Here is a 19107-nt window from a genome sequence, read left to right as displayed (position 1 = left end):
GATGAAGAAGAGCCTCCATGCGCTGAGGAGGAAGGAATGCTCTGAGACGGATGGTATCCAGGACCTCCCCGATGAAGGGGAGCGACTGGGTAGGCTGCAGATGAGATTTGGGAAAGTTGATCTCGAAGCCCAAACTCTGTAGGAAGGAGATAGTGGCCAGGGTCGCAGAGATGACCTCCGGGCCCGAGGGGGCCTTGATGAGCCAGTCGTCGAGGTAGGGAAAAACCTGAAGACCCCTGCTCCGGAGTGCCGCGGCCACCACTACCAGACACTTCATGAAGACTCTGGGAGACGAGGATAGGCCGAAAGGAAGCACTCGATACTGCAGATGTAGATGTTCCACCCGAAATCTGAGATACTTGCGAGAGGCCGGATGAATGGGAATGTGAGTGTAGGCCTCCTTGAGATCCAGAGAGCACAACCAGTTGTTCTGCTCGAGGAGGGGATAAAGAGAAGCTAGGGTCAGCATGCGAAACCTCTCTTTGACCAAGAACTTGTTGAGGACCCTTAGGTCCAGAATGGGTCGCAGGTCGCCCGTCTTCTTCGGAACAAGGAAGTACCGGGAGTAAAACCCCCGGTTGTGTTGGTCCACAGGGACCGGCTCGACGGCAGGAAACCGGAGCAAGGCCTGAGCTTCCTAAAGAAGAAGGGCGGTCTGAGTCAAGTTGGAAGGATACTCTCTTGGAGAGTGGTCCGGAGGGACCCGAAGGAATTGAAGAGAGTACCCTTCCCTGATGATAGTAAGGACCCAGAGGTCGGTTGTTATCGCTTCCCATCGATGACAAAAATGATGGAGCTGCCCCCCGATGGGAAAAACAGGGGGAGGTAGAACGAGACTGGTTATGCTCTCGAAGGGACAGTCAAAAAGGCTGAGGAGCCTTGGGGACAGTGGACGGCTGAGGCTTTTGCTGAGCTTTCTGAGGAGGTTGCCGTTTCGCAGGTTGCCTCGCAGGTGGAGCTTGCCTCGGTTGATAACGCCGTTGATATATTAAAGGCGGTCGAGAGGGTCGAGACTGCTGAGGCTTAGGCTTAGAATGGACTGGAAGGACTTTTCATGATCAGACACGGGACGTTCGCCAGGCGGTCCTGAAGATTCGGATCCATGTCAATGGTCCGCAACCAGGCCAACCGGCGCATCGCCACAGAGCAGGCCGTCGCCTGGGCCGAGAGCTCGAAGGCATCATAGGAAGATTGCATCAACTGAAGTTGAAGCTGGCACAGCGAAGCAACCACTTCCTCAAACTCAAACCGAGCCTGGGATTCGACGTAGGGCATTAGACGGAGGAAGGCACCGGCGCCGAGGTCGAGGCCGAAACTGGCGTGAACGATGCCGGCTTCAGAAGACTCGAAACAGCCGGGGAGGCCGAGGGCTTCGTAGATGGAGTCGAAGCACCAGTCGATGTCGAAGCTGTAGGATCCAACGCAGCTTCCATCTTGAACATGGACTCCCACAGAAGACAGCGACACTTAAACGCTCGCGTTGTCAGAGAGAAGCAAGGCCGGCACGATTTCGGAAAGTGGTCCGGACCCAGACACTGGAGGCAGCGTCGATGCGGGTCCGTGAGTGAAATCGCGCGCTGGCACTTGCTACACTTTTTAAAACCGGTGATCGACCGGGACAAAGGCCGGAAAAGCTCTGCCACAAGGTCGAAGGCGCGGGGCCCAAGCCACGTGGCCAACCCGGAGTCAGAAGAAAAAAAATTTTATTTTTTTTTTGAAAAAAGAAATCAAAGAAAGAAACAACACACGGCAAGAGTAAAAGGAACTCAACCCGCGGCGATGCAGAAGGCAAAAAATCAAATTCAATGGGCGCAGAAATGAAGTAAACTTCTCAGCTCCGCGGAAGAAAAAGAACTGAGGAGACACGCCCGGACCATCGGGCGGGAAGGCACTGGCGCATGCACAGTGCGGGCATCTCGAAACTTCTAAGTTTCTTCAAGCAAGACATGCTTGTGAGACGTCCGTATCGGGGCTCTGTCGGATGACATCACCCACTAGTGAGAATACCTGCCTGCTTGTCCTGGGATAAAGAAAAGTTAGCTAGTTTGACCTTTGGTTTAGGAATATGGTAGGGAGTTGGATGCCTGAATATTGTAACATTCCTTAAATTTATAATACTGTATTAGGTCTTGGGAAGAATAATCTTTGGTTATACTGCATAACAATTAAGCAAGTGAATAAAGTAGGAATGCAGGAAGTCTCTTTAAGTGTGTTGGTTTACTTCTAAACACATCTCTGTATTGTGAAGCGGAGCTTCTTAAGCCCAGTATAGGAATTCTCATTAAGGGGGGGGGGGGTCATATGGGCTGCTTTTGTAACTTGAAACTGTCAGTTTTCTCCAAAGCATGAGTTTCTGAAGACACAGATAACTGTTTTGATTCAAATTCTTAAAGATACTGGGAAAGGGGAGTTTTCCTTGAGTATATTGTAATATTAGAATTGATTTCTTCTGTATTTTTCTTTATTATGATGTAAGCCCGTACAAAGAATGTAATTTTTAGGAATTCTTTTGTAAAAAAAACCCACACCCCTCATGTGAATGTATAGATGCAAGAGCCTTATATGGTATTAAATATTTTTGACCAATTATATGCAAGTAGAAGAATGTCGTCATTTTAGATATATAAATAAACGCAGCAGAACAGAAGTTTGAGACCGTTATTCAGAAAAGCTGTATATACGCTTCTGACTGTAATGTGTCTCCATTGTACAAATGCCTTTTGAAACAAGATTACTCTGTTAATTTTTAATAAACAATATTTGATTGGAAATATTTGTACAATTATCATTATTCCTGTGCATCTAAGGGCAGAGTTAGGATATTACTCTGTTCAGCCAGTGAAGAACCTAAGAGGTACGGGGACAAAGAGGAGGAGAGTTACCAGCGTCTCCACTGACATGGTGCCTTGGGCATTCCTTCCTCCCACCCCCTTACTATGCTACTGCATGGCCATGGGAAGGGCATGTGCATGTGCAACTCAGGGGTATTCCCAGGATTTAGGTGCATGGTTTTAAAATAATATCATTTACTCACCGAACTGCCATTTGTTGGGTACCAGCATTTACACTAGTTTTTGGCAGGTACAAGTGCTTACACCCAAAGTCTGACACAAAATACACACTAAACTGCATAGAGCATCCTTTCCAGAATACTATCAGCGTGGATCATAATAGCACCTAACTTTGGGAACCATTTATTGAATCTGATCCTAACTACTTAATGTGGGAATTATCATGCACTAGCAGCAGTGGCGAAGCAAGGGTGAGAGGCACCTGGGGTCATAGCGCCCCTCCCCATCATCTTCTCTGTCCCCCACTCCTTCCCCTCCCTCCTGTTTGCACATGCCACTTCCCTTCCCCCATACCTCTTTAACTTTCCCGGCATGAGAAGCTTCACCAACTTGCTGCCCTTGTCAGCTCTATCTCTGACATCACTGCCCCACCCCAACTCCCCCTGCCTAGCAGTTAATATGTTTTAACTGTAATGCACACTAATTTCTATAATATACAGCTTTGAAAAGTGCCTAAATGATCTAAATAAGATATTGTTTTAATTTTTTTTCTTTGTCATATTCGTTATGTTTTTTTAAAATTAATTTTATGTATGCTTTAATTGTAATTCACCAAGGATTTTTAGACAGTGTAGACTATAAATGTTTTAAATAAATATTTCTAAAAATTAGTCATGCTTATGATTTAATAAAACATTACCATCCTTTGCGCTGAGTTGGATCATCCAAGAGTACTCGAATTATATACAATAAGCAGCTTAATAATTTCATGGAAAAATTGAACAATCGTATTCTGAGGCCTGTAAAATAAAAGAAAGGGGAAAACATAATTCTAGGCTCTAGCAGATTAAAATTTCTCTCAGAAAATTAGGTGCTCTTAAATATTCTTATAGCACTAATTCTGTTAGCTTGCAATATGATAAGAAGCCTGTTTTAATTGACCATAAATCGTAAGCTATAGCAGCACTGAAAAAAAGATGAAAAGAAGGATTACAAAAGTAATAGAGGATGGAATAGCTCTATATATGAAAGTTACTTAAATTATGCCATTTACAGGGTAAATGTATAAAAACCAGGTACAAAAATGTATGTATCCTGTGCAACAGGAGATTAATGCACTACTGTGCATATCAACCTGATTTTATATGGTGCAGCACAGGACATTTGGACTCCTGAGAAAAGGTATAGGCTGCCAAAATATTGATTGTGCTGGGTCCTTGTATATCCACTCATCTGGTTTTTGCTGCCTTATTTTTTATAGTATTTTTAATAAAGTGATTTTATTTTGTATTCCTGCTCTCATTCTGGTAATTAGTGGCTTTTCCACTCCACATTTATGGCTTAATGTTTAGCACACCTAGAGTATATGCATACATTCTGCCTAAGCACTATTCTGTAAATACCCACTTAATTTGCACAAAACATATTTGCAAGGGGTATACGCATGAACAAAATATGGGCAGGGATCAAACCTATATACTCTAAGTTACATGGGTATCTGCAGCATTAACAGCTCTATGGCTAGCTCAACTGTGTATACTACAAAGGAAAGTAGGCACGCAAGCCTGGATTCTCTAACTGATGCTGATTTTTAGGCGCCAGCAAGTGCCCAAGCTCAGTAAAAAATGCTGTTCAACCAACGTTTTTAACTGAGTTTCAAGGCACTCACTAATGCCTAAAAAATCAACACCAGAATCATGGTATTTTAGGCCACCTAATGCCTCTGTGGGCATGACTAATGCTGAAAGAGGTATTAGGCGGGCTAAAGCGCATACATAGACGCAATTCAAGCAACTTCATACAAGCACAGCAACCTCACACCGACACCACAAATCACCCTGAGCAACAGATTTCAACTCCTACAAGGAGGACCCGCCAACGGAACTCAAGAAGATATTCAGGAGGACATCCAGGAGTCGACACCAACTCAAGAAGCAATGAATCAGCACCCCCCCCCCCAAGAAGCGCAGAGTGGTTGTCATTGCGGGGAACCGAAGGACCGGTATGCAGACCAGATCTACAATCAAGAGAGGTCTGTTTTCTACCAGGAGCCAGGATCCGGGAAGTGACCACCTGCGTAGGAAAAATTATCAAGCCCCAAGACCACTATCCGATGCTCCTTATCCATGTTGGGACAAACGACACAGCCAGGAACTCACTAGAGAAAATACCGGAAGACTTTAGAGCCCTAGGGGAGAAGCTGAAGCAGTTGGAAGCACAAGTGGTTTTCTCCTCCATCCTACCAGTAAGAGACAAGGGAAGAGCTAGAGAAGAACGGATCCAGAAGGCAAACGAGTGGCTGCGGGAATGGTGCAGAGAAATGTACTTTGGCTTCTTGGATCACGAAGAGACACTGCAGGGACTGCAGGGACCAGATGGGCTACACCTAACCAGAAGAGGGAAGAACGTCCTGGGAAGACGTCTAGTTCACCTGCTCCAGAAAGCTTTAAACTAGGTGAGCTGGGAGAGGGGACCCACTCTCACACTAGTAGGGTAAGTGACTCCATCTTGGAGCCTGGGGTAAGTAATCGCGCGAGTACTGATATGAATATTGAAAGGGACGCAGGCAACACTAATAGCGGCAAAGGCATGATTGAGGGGAACAAACTATCTAAGATGAAAAACACTCCATGCAAACAGAAAGAGTGGACAGCCATGTACTCTAATGCCCGTAGCTTGGGCAATAAAATTCTGGAACTGGAAACAGAAATAAGAAACGCTGACCTTGATGTGGTAGCAATATCAGAAACGTGGTTCTCGTAGTCCCACGGATGGGATATGGTTATACCAGGATATAACTTACTCCGTCACGACAGTCAAGGAAAATCAGGAGGGGGAGTAGCTCTATACATTAGAGAGGACATCGAAGTTACTAAAATCACAGACATCAAGTATATAGGAGAATCCCTCTGGGTGAACCTTGCCAGGGGCAACAACAAATGCCTATATCTTGGTGTTGTGTATAGACCATCAAGACAAAAGGACGATGCGGACCAAGAACTAATTGAACATATTGAGACCATCACACTGCGAGGTGAGACAGTGCTGTTGGGAGACTTCAATATGCCTGATGTGGACTGGAACAAACTTTCCGCCACAACCAGTGGCAGCAAAAGGCTACTAACCTCCATACGAGGAGCACACCTCAAACAGATGGTGTATGAACCCACCATGAATCAGGCGATCCTGGACCTGCTGCTCACCAACGGGGACAGTGTCACAGAGGTATCGGTGGGAGAAGCTTTGACTTCCAGCGATCACAATACGGTGTAGTTCCACCTAAAGAAAGGAACCACTAGGTCAAATACCTCGACTAAGGTCCTAAATTTTAAAGGAAATGACTTTCAGTGCATGGGGGACTATGTCTACAATGCGCTGCAAAACCAGAGCACGACGGACAGTGTGGAGGTACTATGGTCGGCTCTGAAATCCACCCTACAAGAAGCAACCAACATTTACATAAAAACCTCAAGCAAAAGGCGCATAAAAAATAGACCACAGTGGTTCTCTGCGGAGATTTCAGAACTAGTAAAGCAAAAGAAGAAAGCATTCATAACCTACAAACAATCGCAAAGGCTGGAAGCTAAAGAAACCTATCTGGCAAAATCTAGAAATGTTAAGACGGCAGTCAGGGAGGCCAAACTCCAGATGGAGGAAAATATAGCAAGACAGGTTAAAAAAGGGGATAAATCCTTTTTTAAGTATGTTAGCGACAGGAAGAAGAACTCAAGCGGTATTGTGCACCTAAAAAAACCTGACGGTAACTTAGTGGACTCGGATGTAGACAAAGCAGAACTACTCAATAACTACTTCTGCTCAGTCTTCACCCACGAAGCGCCAGGATCCGGACCTCAGCTACTGACAAAGGGGTGCTCGGAAGACCCATTCCGGGACTTTGCATTTACCACGGGCTATGTCTACCACGAGCTATCCAAGCTAAAAGTGAACAAAGCTATGGGCCCAGATAATCTATACCCCAGAGTACTTTGGGAATTGAGAGATGTCCTAGCAGAACCATTAGCCGAGCTTTTTAATCTTTCCCTAAGCAAGGGAAAAGTTATCTTGGACTGGAAAACTGCCAACGTTATTCCACTCCATAAAAAGGGATGCAGGTCAGAGGCCGAAAATTACAGACCAGTGAGTCTGGAAAACAAACAAAAACTGCAGACAATGTACACAATGCAGGGAAATTTTTTTTTTTTTTTTTTTCTTTTTTGTTGTTCTCGATAGACCAGTGAGTCTCACATCAATAGTATGTAAACTTATGGAAACGTTGATCAAAAACAGATTGGACACGTTTCTGGATGACAAAAGACTAAGGGATCCCCACCAACATGGATTTACTAAGGGAGGGTCTTGTCAATCCAATCTGATAAACTTCTTTGACTGGGTGACAAAAAAACTGGATAAGGGAGAGTCCCTGGACATCATGTATTTAGACTTCAGTAAGGCTTTTGATAGTGTCCCACACCGGAGGTTATTGAACAAGATGAATGCGATGGGCCTTGGAAAAACACTAACAGCATGGGTAGAAAACTGTCTTAGCGGCAGACTTCAAAGGGTGAACGGTATTCCCTCAAACATGTTGGAAGTGACCAGTGGAGTACCGCAGGGCTCGGTCTTGGGCCCAGTACTATTCAATTTCTGTTCTGCTCAGTATGAAATAAGAGAGTTAGACAGAAAACAATGAACAAGCAACACAGAATGCATAAACTTTGCATGAGACAGTGAACCAGCTGCATTGAAATTTTAGCATACAACAAACATTAAACAAAGTACTTCTAGATATCTTCATCTCCTGAACCTCCAAGGACACATAGGAAAATACAAGTCGTCCGTCCATCCAGGCCAGACTAAGGCAGAAAGCAGGCTTATCAACTGACTGGCGGGCATCAAGACTGACAGTCAAGTCTACAGGAAAGATTGGCAAAGGTAAGAACCTAATCTTTCATTCCTGTGCAACCTGACTGTTAGTCTTGACCAGTGGGACATACAAAAGCAGTCCCCTAAGAAGACAACAGGACCTGTGAGCCTGCTGCCAGTACAGCAGCACCAAATGCAGAGTCGGCTCTTGCCACTACAGTCACCCAGCAGAATCTGGTAAAAGTGTGGCAGCAGGACCACATCACAGCTCTACAATTTCAGGTGAGACTGCCTTAGGTTATGCCCAGAGACTTCTGCTCAGAGACTTCGAGGCAAAATTACATTATTCGCTGATGATGCTAAACTATGCAACGTTGTGGGCAGCGCGACAGCACCTAATGACGCAACCATGCCCAACACCATGGAATGGGACCTAATTTTACTAGAACAATGGTCCAGTACTTGGCAACTGAATTTTAATGCCAAAAAATGTAAGGTAATGCACCTTGGTAAAGGAAATCCATGCAGAACGTACACCCTGAATGGTGAAAACCTAACAAGAACTGCAGCAGAACGGGACTTGGGAGTAATCATCCGGGATGATATGAAAGTTGCCAATCAGGTGGAGAAAGCGTCAGCAAAGGCTAGACAAATGCTAGGATGCATTAGAAGAAGCTTTATCAGCCGAAAGTCTGAAGTTATACTGCCATTATACAGATCCATGGTGAGACCTCACCTGGAATACTGTGTTCAGTTTTGGAGGCCACATTATCAAAAGGATGTGAAGAGAATGGACTCGATTCAGTGAATGGCCACTAGGATGGTTTCAGGACTCAAGGATCTCCCATATGAAGAACATCTGAACAGGCTGCGCTTATATTCTCTAGAAGAGCGCAGAGAAAGGGGGGACATGATAGAAACATTCAAATACGTCACGGGCCGCATTGAGGTGGAGGAAGAAATCTTTTATCCTATGGGTCCCACAGCGACAAGAGGGCACCCGTTAAAACTCAGAAGAGGACACCAGGAAATACTTCTTCACCGAAAGGGTAATTGATCGATGTAATGGTCTTCCACATCAGGTAGTTGAGGCCAGTACCACGCTCGACTTCAAGGGACGATGGGACCGTCTGGTGGGGTCGCTCCAGAGGAATGCTTAAAAAATGGATTCTCGAGGAGGGAAGGTTCTTGAGTGGGCAGACTTGTTGGGCCGCCGGCCCTTTTCTGCCGTCATACTCTATGTTTCTATGTTTCAATTCACAAGTTTCAAATTTCAAGTTTATTAAAGTTTTGATTTGAACACAATATCAAGTCATTTCAATGCATATAACAATAAAAATTTGGGGGGACAAATTAAAACCATTTAAAACAATAAACGTACAATCTTATCCATAATTATTTAAAGATACATAAGGAATACAAGGATAAACTACATTTGCTTAAAAATAAAAAAAATCCAAAAAGAATAACATTTAGGGAAGAACAACATCAGGAGGGGTATTAAAAGATTTTTGATGAAACTTTGTCTAAAAGTAATAATTTTTTTTTTAAATAAAAAAAGACTTAATCTAAATGAGAATAGAAAAAATCAAGAAGGATTGTCTGATCTAAGCTTCATATGCATCTTTATATAGATGGCTTTTTAGATTGCTTTTAAATTTTTCTAAGGAAGTTTCAGCGTGCAGAAAAATAGGAAGTTTGTTCCAAAGCTGGGGTCCCAAGATAGAAAAAGTTGTAGTTCTTCTAGTGCCAACAAAGATAGGCACCGGAAATGTAGACCTGGCAAACCCTAGCCCACATTTCTGGCCTCTATCTTTACTGGAGGCACGATTATACTGCACCGTCACGTGACTGACACTTGATTGGCAGCCACTTTTTAGGCAGCTGCCAATATCGGCATCATATGGAGAATCTGGGCCTTACGTTCAGATTATATTAATGGCACCTAACTCAAAAAGCGTCTAGAAAAGCAACACCTACCACATATCAATCAAATTTGGGCACCCTTTGTAGAATCTTGCCTAGTGGTGTCTAAATCAACTTAGGCTCTGGTATGCGATAGTTTTAGGCACAGGCATATTAAGCCAGGGTTTTCTTGGCCTAATATACTGGTGCCTAACTAAACCCACACACAAACTCTGCCCCTAACCAGATTACTTTCTGTGTAGACACCGGTAGGCACCTTGGTGCAGACACCTACTATGAAGTGGTAAGCACATACTGAGTTAGGCACCTAGACCCGTGGAGGTGCATAAAAAAAACAACAACAAAAAACATCTAAGTCCCCTTTTAGCATAAGGCCTTAAACGTTGAAAGTAGAAGCAGGGAAAATGTCCATTATCAAAAAAAATGTCCAAAAGGAGGGTTTTTAAAATAATGGCCTGCCTCTACTTTCAGCTGTTTAAACGCCCAGACCACCACTACGTTTAAACTTACACCATATCATCAACCTATAAAAAGCCTAAGTCCCAAATGCCAAAAACCAGGGCTTTTAGGCGAAGGAGGAGCCAGTTCTTCACCTAAAAGCTGGATTCTGTAACCGGTGTCTGTCAAAAACAACACTGGTTACAGAACCCCCCCTACAATGATCGGGGCAAGAGGGAGCCCAAGCCCTCTTGCCCCAGTGACTCCCCAACCCCCAACTACGATCAGGGCAAGAGGGAGCCCAAGCCTTCTTGCCCCAGTGACTCCCTGAACCCCCTGATGAAGATCGGGGCAAGAGGGAACCCAAGCCCTCTTGCCCCGGCGATTCCCCAACCCCCGATGAAGATCAGGGCAAGAGGGAGCCCAAGCCCTCTTGCCCCGGTGATTCCCTAACCCCTCTCCCCCCTCCAATTTCAATGGAGCCAGGAGGGAGCCCAAGCCCTCCTGGTCAAGTGACCCCCCTATAAGATCAGGCAGGAAGGAGCCCAACCCCTCTTGCCCAGGCAAACACCCTATCCTCCACCCCCACTATAATATGGGCAGGAGGGATCCCAGGCCTTCCTGCCCTCGACACACCCCTCTCCCTCGATCACCCCCCGAACCCCTGATTGGCCTCCCCTGCCAATCCACGAGACCCCCCTGACCCCTTGATCCTCCCACCCCCAATCCCCCCATATCTTAAAATCATTGGCTGGATGGACGGGTGCCAAGCCCGTCCGTCCAGCAGGTCAGCCAGCCATTGAATGACTGGCCTTAGGACCTGATTGGCCCAGGTGGCTCAAACCCCGTCCACAGGTGGGCCCTGAGATGTTTGGGCCAACTGAAATAGGCCTAGTAGCCTTAGGCCCCATCTGTGGGCGGGGTTTGAGCTGCCTGGGCCAATCAGGCCCTAAGGTCAGCCATTCAATGGATGGCTGGCCTGCCAGATGGACGGACTTAGCACCCGTCTGTCCGGTTTGGACCCATGTGCCTAATGTCCCGCCCACAGGAGGGGTTCGCCGGGGTTGGGCTCCCTCCTGGCCCCATCATAATCGGAGTGGGTAGGGGGGTTGGGGAGTCGCCAGGACAAGAGATCATATGTTCCCCCTTGCCCCGATCTTAGTTGGGGGTTTGGAGTGCTGCCGGGCAGGAGGGCTTGGGCTCCCTCCTGCCCGATTGTAGTCGCGGAGGAGGTCTGATCGCTGCAGGAGAGATGGCTCTTTCCCTTTCCCTGTGCAGCATTTCTACCCTCCCTCCTTCCCTGCCCAGCATGTCTACCCTCCCCCCTTCCCTGCCCAGCATGTCTAGCCGGCTCCCCTGCTGAAAGTCGCGGGCGTCCGCTCGTCGCGCGGAGCCGGCCAGAAGATGAGCAATGCCGGTGGGCACCTGCGGACACCCCTGTTTACTGCCGCTCCTGCTGGTTAAGGAAAGCAGCAGCGGCAGAATAGGGAGGGTGGCTGGCTGTGCACTAGAGAGTTGCGCAGGGACAGGAATCCCACCCGTCCCCATGAAGAATCCCTCCGTCCCCATCCGTACCTGCGAGGAATCCCTCCGTTCCCACCCGTCCCCGCGAGGAATCTCCTTCATCCCCGCCCGTACCTATAAACTTCAGAAATAGTTATTTCATTTAATTATGCTACTGAATTAAAGGCTCTTGTAGAGACCCATTTACAAATAAGCAAAGACACTTTATTAATTTGGAAATATTAATTGGGAAAAATACATACTTTTTAAATGGGTTTCTACCAGAGCCTCTAATGTAAATATAAAATATAAATACTCAGCTGATGAAAACCTCCAAGCTGTCAGCTGAGGACTTCCTTTGCAGTTGGCCGGGGCTCCCTTTTGCCAAGCTTGGCAGGCAGCAGTAGCGTCCCTGAGTCACAGATGCTGGCACCTCAGTGGCTCATGGATGTTGCCAGCGACTGCTGTGCTTGGTGGAGGGGAGTTCTGGCCATCTCTAGAGGAGGTCCTCTGCTGGCGGTGCTTGGGGATCCCCACCAGTCACAGCTAGGGTGAGCAAGTACTTCAACACTGTAGAAATAAAACCAGAAATGCATTTTCTTTTGAACACAATACAAAGACATCTGCTATATACATTTCCCAAAGCTAACATATTTTAGTCAATAAATTCCGTTTTTTACCTTTGTTGTCTGGAGACTTATTTTTCCATAAAGTTGGTCCCAGTTTCTTTTTTCCGCTTTCCCATCTTCTGTAAATTCTTCTGTTGCTCTCCATTGGTTCCTCCTACCATGGTCCAGTATTTATCCCTTTCTCATCTTTTGCCCCTGCCCACCAGTCTCATGCCCAACATTTCTCCTTCTATCACCCCTCTCCAGCACCATGCCACATCTCTCCCTCCATTCCCTTCACCACTATGTCCAACATTCCTCCCTCTTGCATCCATTTCAATCTGTCCGTTCCACCACAATATTTCTCCCTCTCATCTGTACCTCACTCCCTCCCTATGACCAAAAATTCTCCTTTCTTCCATTCCCTTCCTCTCTCCCAAGTCCATGCCTTCTGTGTCAAAAAACGCACTCCCTCTCCCACCTCTTCCCCACCTCCATCCTCTCTCCCAAGTTCATGCCTTATGTACAAAAATGCATTCCCTCTCCCACCTCAGTATCTCTTTCCCTCCTTTCCTCTCTCCCAAGTTCATGCTTTCTGTGTCCAAAAACGCATTCCCTCCCCCACCTCAGCATCTCTTTCCCTTCCTTTCTCCATCCTCTTTCCCAAGTTCATGCCTTGTTTCCAAAAATACACTCCCTCCCCCCTTTTGTGTTCCACGTTTGCCTCCCAGCCCTCATATTAGCAACTTTCTCAGCCAAATGGAGCTCGAGCCACGAGGCTCGTCTTCCATTTCCTGCCTGCCCTGCCGCATACACATAGCCGACCGGAAGTCTTTCCCTATGTCAGCACTGACATCGGAAGGCAGACTTTGCTTAAGCCCTCCCTCCGATGCCAGTGCTGACATCGGGGAAGACTTCCGGTCGGCTATGTGTGCGCGGCAGGGAAGGTAGGAACAGAAAACGAGCCTCGCAGCTCGAGTTGTATTTAACCCCGCTGGTCCCCTGTCATCCCCGTTCAGCTCTCTCCCCTTGGGGCGTGTACCCGGGGCGGACCGCTCCCCTCCGCCCCCCCTAGGTATGCCACTGGTTCCAGACTCAAGTCCAAGCAGTTTGTTGGGAGGAGGATGGGAGAGGTAAGTCTGGGACAGAGCAGAAAACAGTCTCCTCTACTCCTGCCCCTGTTCCTTGCCCCCCACTTCCCCAGCTCCACAGTTTCATGCCCTTTATATCTACAAATTAAATCCTGGATAAGATAGAAATCTATAAAATCATGAATGGGGTAGAACAGGTTAATAGGGAATGATTCTTGACTTTTTCAAATAACACTAAGATTAAGGGACTGTCTCAGTTGCAAATCTAAAACATTTTAGAAAGTATTTTTATCTTAGAGGATGTGTTCAAGCTATCTTGCAAATACCCTTCTAAATGCACGAAGGTCAACATCCTGCCAGTGGCAGGTCAGTGTTTGTTTTTTTAAAAATGCTGACCAAGGCCAGCTAAATTAGATATTCAGTGCCTGACCATGTGTGGGCACCGGCACTCAATAACCATGGATAATTGTTCCAATGCTAGCCACTTGAACTTATACGGGTGTGAGAATTCACAGTAGCCATTTTGGACAGGCAGGCCTTAGGAGAAGGTGTGAATGGGCTTCACTCCTATCTCCACCATCCCTGCTGAATCACCAGGGATTGCTGGTAGACCCGGGGGTGAGGGAGCTTATCCTGCATATTGGAGGGTTGGGTGGAGAGTTTACAAGTGGTTGGGAGAGGGAATCTTGGCCTCACATTGTTGGGGGCAGGGAGGAGGATGAGTCAAGACCAGAATAAATAAGATCAGGATAGGAGGGAGAAATTGGAGGGCCTTTGCTCATTTTCATTGTTATGTGGGTACTGGTCGATATCCCACTTGCATAGCTATATGGCTCAATTTAGTGCTCTGGGCCATAATATATATAAACCTCTACGTGGCTTAGTAAAAGGTGTGTGTTTGGGGGTGGGGGGGAGGTTAATCCATTACACACTTATCAATATTTTTTTTATTTATTAGTCTCGTTTTTATTTTTTCTAACAATCTCCAACTAATCTTATACTGTCCTGAGAGAAAAATTAAATTGATTTCTGGCTGGTTCCACTGTTACATCTTTCAACAACTTTAACAGATGTCATTTCTTTGGAGAATGAGAAAGAGGTTCTATTTCTTTTTCATAAAGGACAAAAACAATGCAATGAAATCCTTAGTAAGTAACCTGTATATCATCATTAAACCATGAGACGAGAATAGCACAATCGTTATGGACAGAACTACATCCAGACCCCATTACATCTTTATAGTCCAGGATTTAATGGGTCCTGTCTCTGGTAGAGCAGATAAATTTTCTCACCCCATAAGAAATGCAGTTCCTGAATGTTAGCCAGCTGATGCCTACTATTTATATCCTGCAGAAAATTGCAAATCTCTTTCCATACACCTTGGTAGATCAAACGTTGCCAGCATAGGGTCAATTTTGGAATCTCTTTTTCAGAGACATTTTCCCCACAGGATAACATACCTTTAGTACTAGTTTACAAGCATAAAACAATGGCCAAAATTAATATGTTTATGTTGTGAAAAGTATTTAATATAAATATAAATCTTATCTAGTGATGGGGAAACAGTAGAACTGGAGAATATGAATTGAGATGACAGGGTGGCAGACTTAGGAGTAAAGCCAGGAAGTACTTTATCATGAAGAGTGTGGTGGATACTTGAAATGCCTTTCCAAGGAGGTGGTGGTGGAGACAAAACCGTGAACAAATTTAAAAACATATGGGATAAACACAAAGGATCCTTAAATGGAAAGATGATGGCATCAAAGAAGTGCTTAGATAGCAATTCTGGTTTTTGAGAAGGCCAGTGTTGGGCACTTCTGTGGTAAGTGCTGTAGGGCAGATAAAGATAAGTGTACTTGTAGGTAAGCACACACCCTCACCCTGCCTAGTAATCCTAGTCACTAAGGGCCAGATTCACTAAACTCCCCTACCGATCTGATACGGGTCCAATTTGGGTCTGATCTGTGGCCGGGGGGGTTGATTCACCATGTGTCCTCATGCAAATGGGGACGATCGGAATCATGCCTCTAACCGATTGCACGGATCGCTGAATAGCGATCCCGACTCATGAGCAGACTATCTGTAGATGGTCTGCACATGCTTACAGAGCAGCAACCTTTTTTTTTTTTTTTAACTTATACCTCAGAAGCCCGTAGTTTTAACCCACTTTAAACCCGTGGGTTAAAATCATGGGCTTGCACTGCGGGGAAGGCAAGGGGCAGAAGCAGGGCGGCGATCAGGGCAGAAGCAGGGCAGCGATCGTGGCAGAGAGCAGGAGAGCAGGAGAGTTGGGGCAGAGAGCAGGAAAGTCGGGGCAGATAACAGAAAAGTTGAGGCAGAAGCAGGGTGGTGATTGGGGCAGAGAGCAGAAAAGTCGGGGCAGAGAGCAAGAGAGTCAGGGTAGAGAGCAGTCGGAAAGGAAGTGAGCAACTGGTCCCCAGCAGTCGCTTGTTTCTTGATCGACCAGCCCAGTTGGTGTTCCAGTTTTTTGTTAGTGAATCGCCGCCTGCCTATTTTACATGCCGTTTCCCCTCTTTTGCATGTGGGGACCAGATCAGAGGATGATTGGCCACGAGGTTAGTGAATTGGATCGGAGGAAAATCGGGTTGCAGAGTGGTTGCAAATTGGTTAGGACACGATCGGAGTCCTTAGTGAATCCAGCCCTAAGAGGCAAATTCTGTAAATGGCATCTTAAAAAGAAAATTTGGTGTTCCAGTTTTTTGTTAGTGAATCGCCAGACTGGAAGAGCGTCACTAGTGGGGTGCCGCAGGGCTCGGTGCTTGGACCCATGCTCTTCAACATCTTTATAAATGATCTGGACATAGGTACGACGAGTGACGTGATTAAATTTGCAGACAATACGAAGCTGTTCAGAGTAGTGAAGATGCAGTGGGATTGCCAAGATCTGCAATGTGACATAATCAGGCTCGAGGAATGGGCATTGACATGGCAGATGAGGTTCAACGTGGATAAATGCAAAGTGATGCATGTCAGTAACAAAAATCTCATGCATGAATACAGGATGTCCGGGGCGGTACTTGGGAAAGGGACTTGGAAGTTCTGATCGACAAGTCGATGAAGCCGTCCATGCAATGTGCAGTGGTGGCAAAAAGGGCGAACAGAATGCTAGGAATGATAAAAAAGGGGATCACAAACAGAACGGAGAAGGTTATCATGCCATGATGCGCCCTCACCTGGAGTACTGCATCCAGCACTGGTCGCCGAACATGAAGGACACGATACTACTCGAAAGGGTAAAGAGAAGAGCGACTAAAATGGTTAAAGGGTTGGAGGAGCTGTCGTACAGCGAAAGATTAGAGAAACTGGGCCTCTTCTCCCTTGAACATAGGAGATTGAGAGGGGACATGATCAAAACATTCAAGGTACTGAAAGGGATAGACTTAGTAGATAAGGACAGGTTGTTCACCCTCTCGAAGGTAGGGAGCACGAGAGGGCACTCACTAAAGTTGAAAAGGGATAGATTTCGTACGAACGTAAGGAAGTTCTTGTTCACCCAGAGAGTGGTAGAAAACTGGAACGCTCTTCCGCAGTCTGTCATAGGAGAAAATATCCTCCAGGGATTCAAGACAAAGTTAGACAAGTTCCTGGTGAACAAGAGCGTACGCTGGTAGGGCTAGTCTCATTTAGAATGCTGGTCTTTGACCAGAGGGCCGCCGCGTGAGTGGACTGCTGGGCATGATGGACCACTGGTCTGACTTAGCAGCGGCAATTCTTATGTTCTTATAAGTGCCTATAATATAGGCACCTATCTCTTGTCATTCACACTTGGCACCTATTACAGAATTGTGCCTAACTTAAAAGACCAGGGTTTTGGCACCTAAGCCCCTCTCTGCCCCAAAACATGGAAAAGAATTTGGAAAAATTTAAGAGCAAACTTAAGAGTTTTCTTTTTAAAGATGCATTCAATGAGTAAATGAACTGCTAATGACTCTTAGCACATAAGCACATAAGCATGGCCTCTGCCGAGTCAGACCAAAGGTCCATCATGCCCAGCAGTCCGCTCCCGCGGCGGCCCCCCAGGTCAATGACCTGTAGTGATCTATTACTCAAGAGCATTTTGTCTTGTATAGTAACCCTCTAATTGTACCCCTGGATTCCCTTACCCCTCAGGAATTCGTCCAATCCCTTTTTGAAATCCAAAACCGTACTCTGCTCAACCACCCCCTCTGGAAGCGCATTCCAGGTGTCCACCACCCTCTGGGTGAAGAAGAACTTCCTAGCATTTGTTCTAAACCTATCTCCCTTCAATTTTTTTGAGTGTCCTCTAGTTCTTGTTGCCCCCGCCAGTCTGAAGAATCTGTCTCTTATTTTATTCTTATATCTCTTCTTAATTTATTTTTTCCCTTAAATGTTTTTCTTTGAATACCAGATTATGATTCTTTTCTAATTTTCCCTTTTGTTTTGATTCTTTTTGTATCATGTGATGTAATACGTTTTTTAGGCTTAGTCCTTGTTAGGGAGGTTTGTATTTGTTGATCTAATATGTTTATTTGACTAAGTCCATGTTCGTGAGGTATGTTTCCCCTAACCTTGTATTTTTATCTAATGTACATCGCCTAGAATTTGGAATAGGCGATTAATCAAATTTCATAATAAACTTGAAACTTGAAAACTATTTTGGAGTTAGGTGCCGATAGGTACTTATCTTTGGTAAAACCGCATCTAAGAAGATAGGTGCCTATCACCCAATTCATTTTTATTTTTTTCAATTATGAGCTTGTTAAAGCTCATAATTGAAGCCAATTTACTAATTAAGGGCTCATTTTACTAAACCGCTGTAGAGCTTTTTACTATGAGCCAGAGAGGTAAATTCCTATAAGCGTCAGAGCATTTACCTTGCTGGCCCACAGTAAGAAGTTCTACCACAGTTTAGTAAAAGCCATCATAGCTTAGCCTAACATTAGGCTCCTATTTATTTAAGTGACTATCTTTAGACATGTTTTAAAGAATTTCCCCCAAAGAGGCCCTTTTTTAAAAAAACATATTAAGACCTTAACACGTGTTTAGTGTGAGAAAATGGACTACTATAAAACACATTAAAGAATTTTGCAGTATTTCCTTTTTTGGGGTTTTTTAAAACTTTATTTTAGGAGGGGGCCTGTCATGGGTGGAGAATGGATGTGGAAGTGCTAACCATCTAGTACATTCAGATTATTATGAACTAACTTAACACATAGTTAATATGGAAGCACTTAGGGCTAGATTCAGTAACCTTCTGTTCCGTGTCCGATCCGTGTGCGATTGGAGGCAGGCTGACCGATTCACCAACCATCTTCATGCAAATGGGGATGATCGGAGACACGTCCCCAACTGACTGCACGGATTAGATTGAGTCGGGGAGAGCCCTGACAGTAGTGACAGGAGAAGCAGCCTCCTGTCACTGCTGTCAGAGCTACTGCCAGCTTTTTTTTTTTTTTTAATAGGCCACAAAATATCAGCCCTATAAAAAAAGAAAAAAAGCTTCCCCCTACCCAACAAGGACCTCTGTGCTGAACACCCCCCCCCACCATGTGTGCCCAGTCCAGCACACACACACCTCCAGCATGGCCCACCCCCGGCATGGCCCGACACCCACCATACTTAAAAGTTGGGAGAAGGAGGGGTGCACAGTCCCTCCTGCTCCGGAGGCCTCTAGCGGTGGGAACA

At 45.7% G+C, this 19107-nt stretch overlaps 1 protein-coding gene across 1 annotated transcript in view; it reads right to left on the bottom strand.

Moving 5' to 3' along the window:
- The window catches only part of LOC117368550 (potassium channel subfamily T member 2-like), a 437966-nt gene that overhangs the window by 290363 nt on the left and 128496 nt on the right, over positions 1-19107 (bottom strand). Inside the window, exon 3 of the mRNA XM_033962282.1 lies at positions 3712-3811. Coding sequence (XP_033818173.1) covers positions 3712-3811 — 100 coding nt within the window. The remainder of the gene's footprint in view (positions 1-3711; positions 3812-19107) is intronic.

The sequence above is a fragment of the Geotrypetes seraphini genome, chromosome 10 (assembly GCF_902459505.1).
Source record: "Geotrypetes seraphini chromosome 10, aGeoSer1.1, whole genome shotgun sequence".
Taxonomy (NCBI): domain Eukaryota; kingdom Metazoa; phylum Chordata; class Amphibia; order Gymnophiona; family Dermophiidae; genus Geotrypetes; species Geotrypetes seraphini.
Note: the sequence above shows the minus strand (reverse complement) of the source record. Positions and strands in the feature narration are given on the sequence as shown.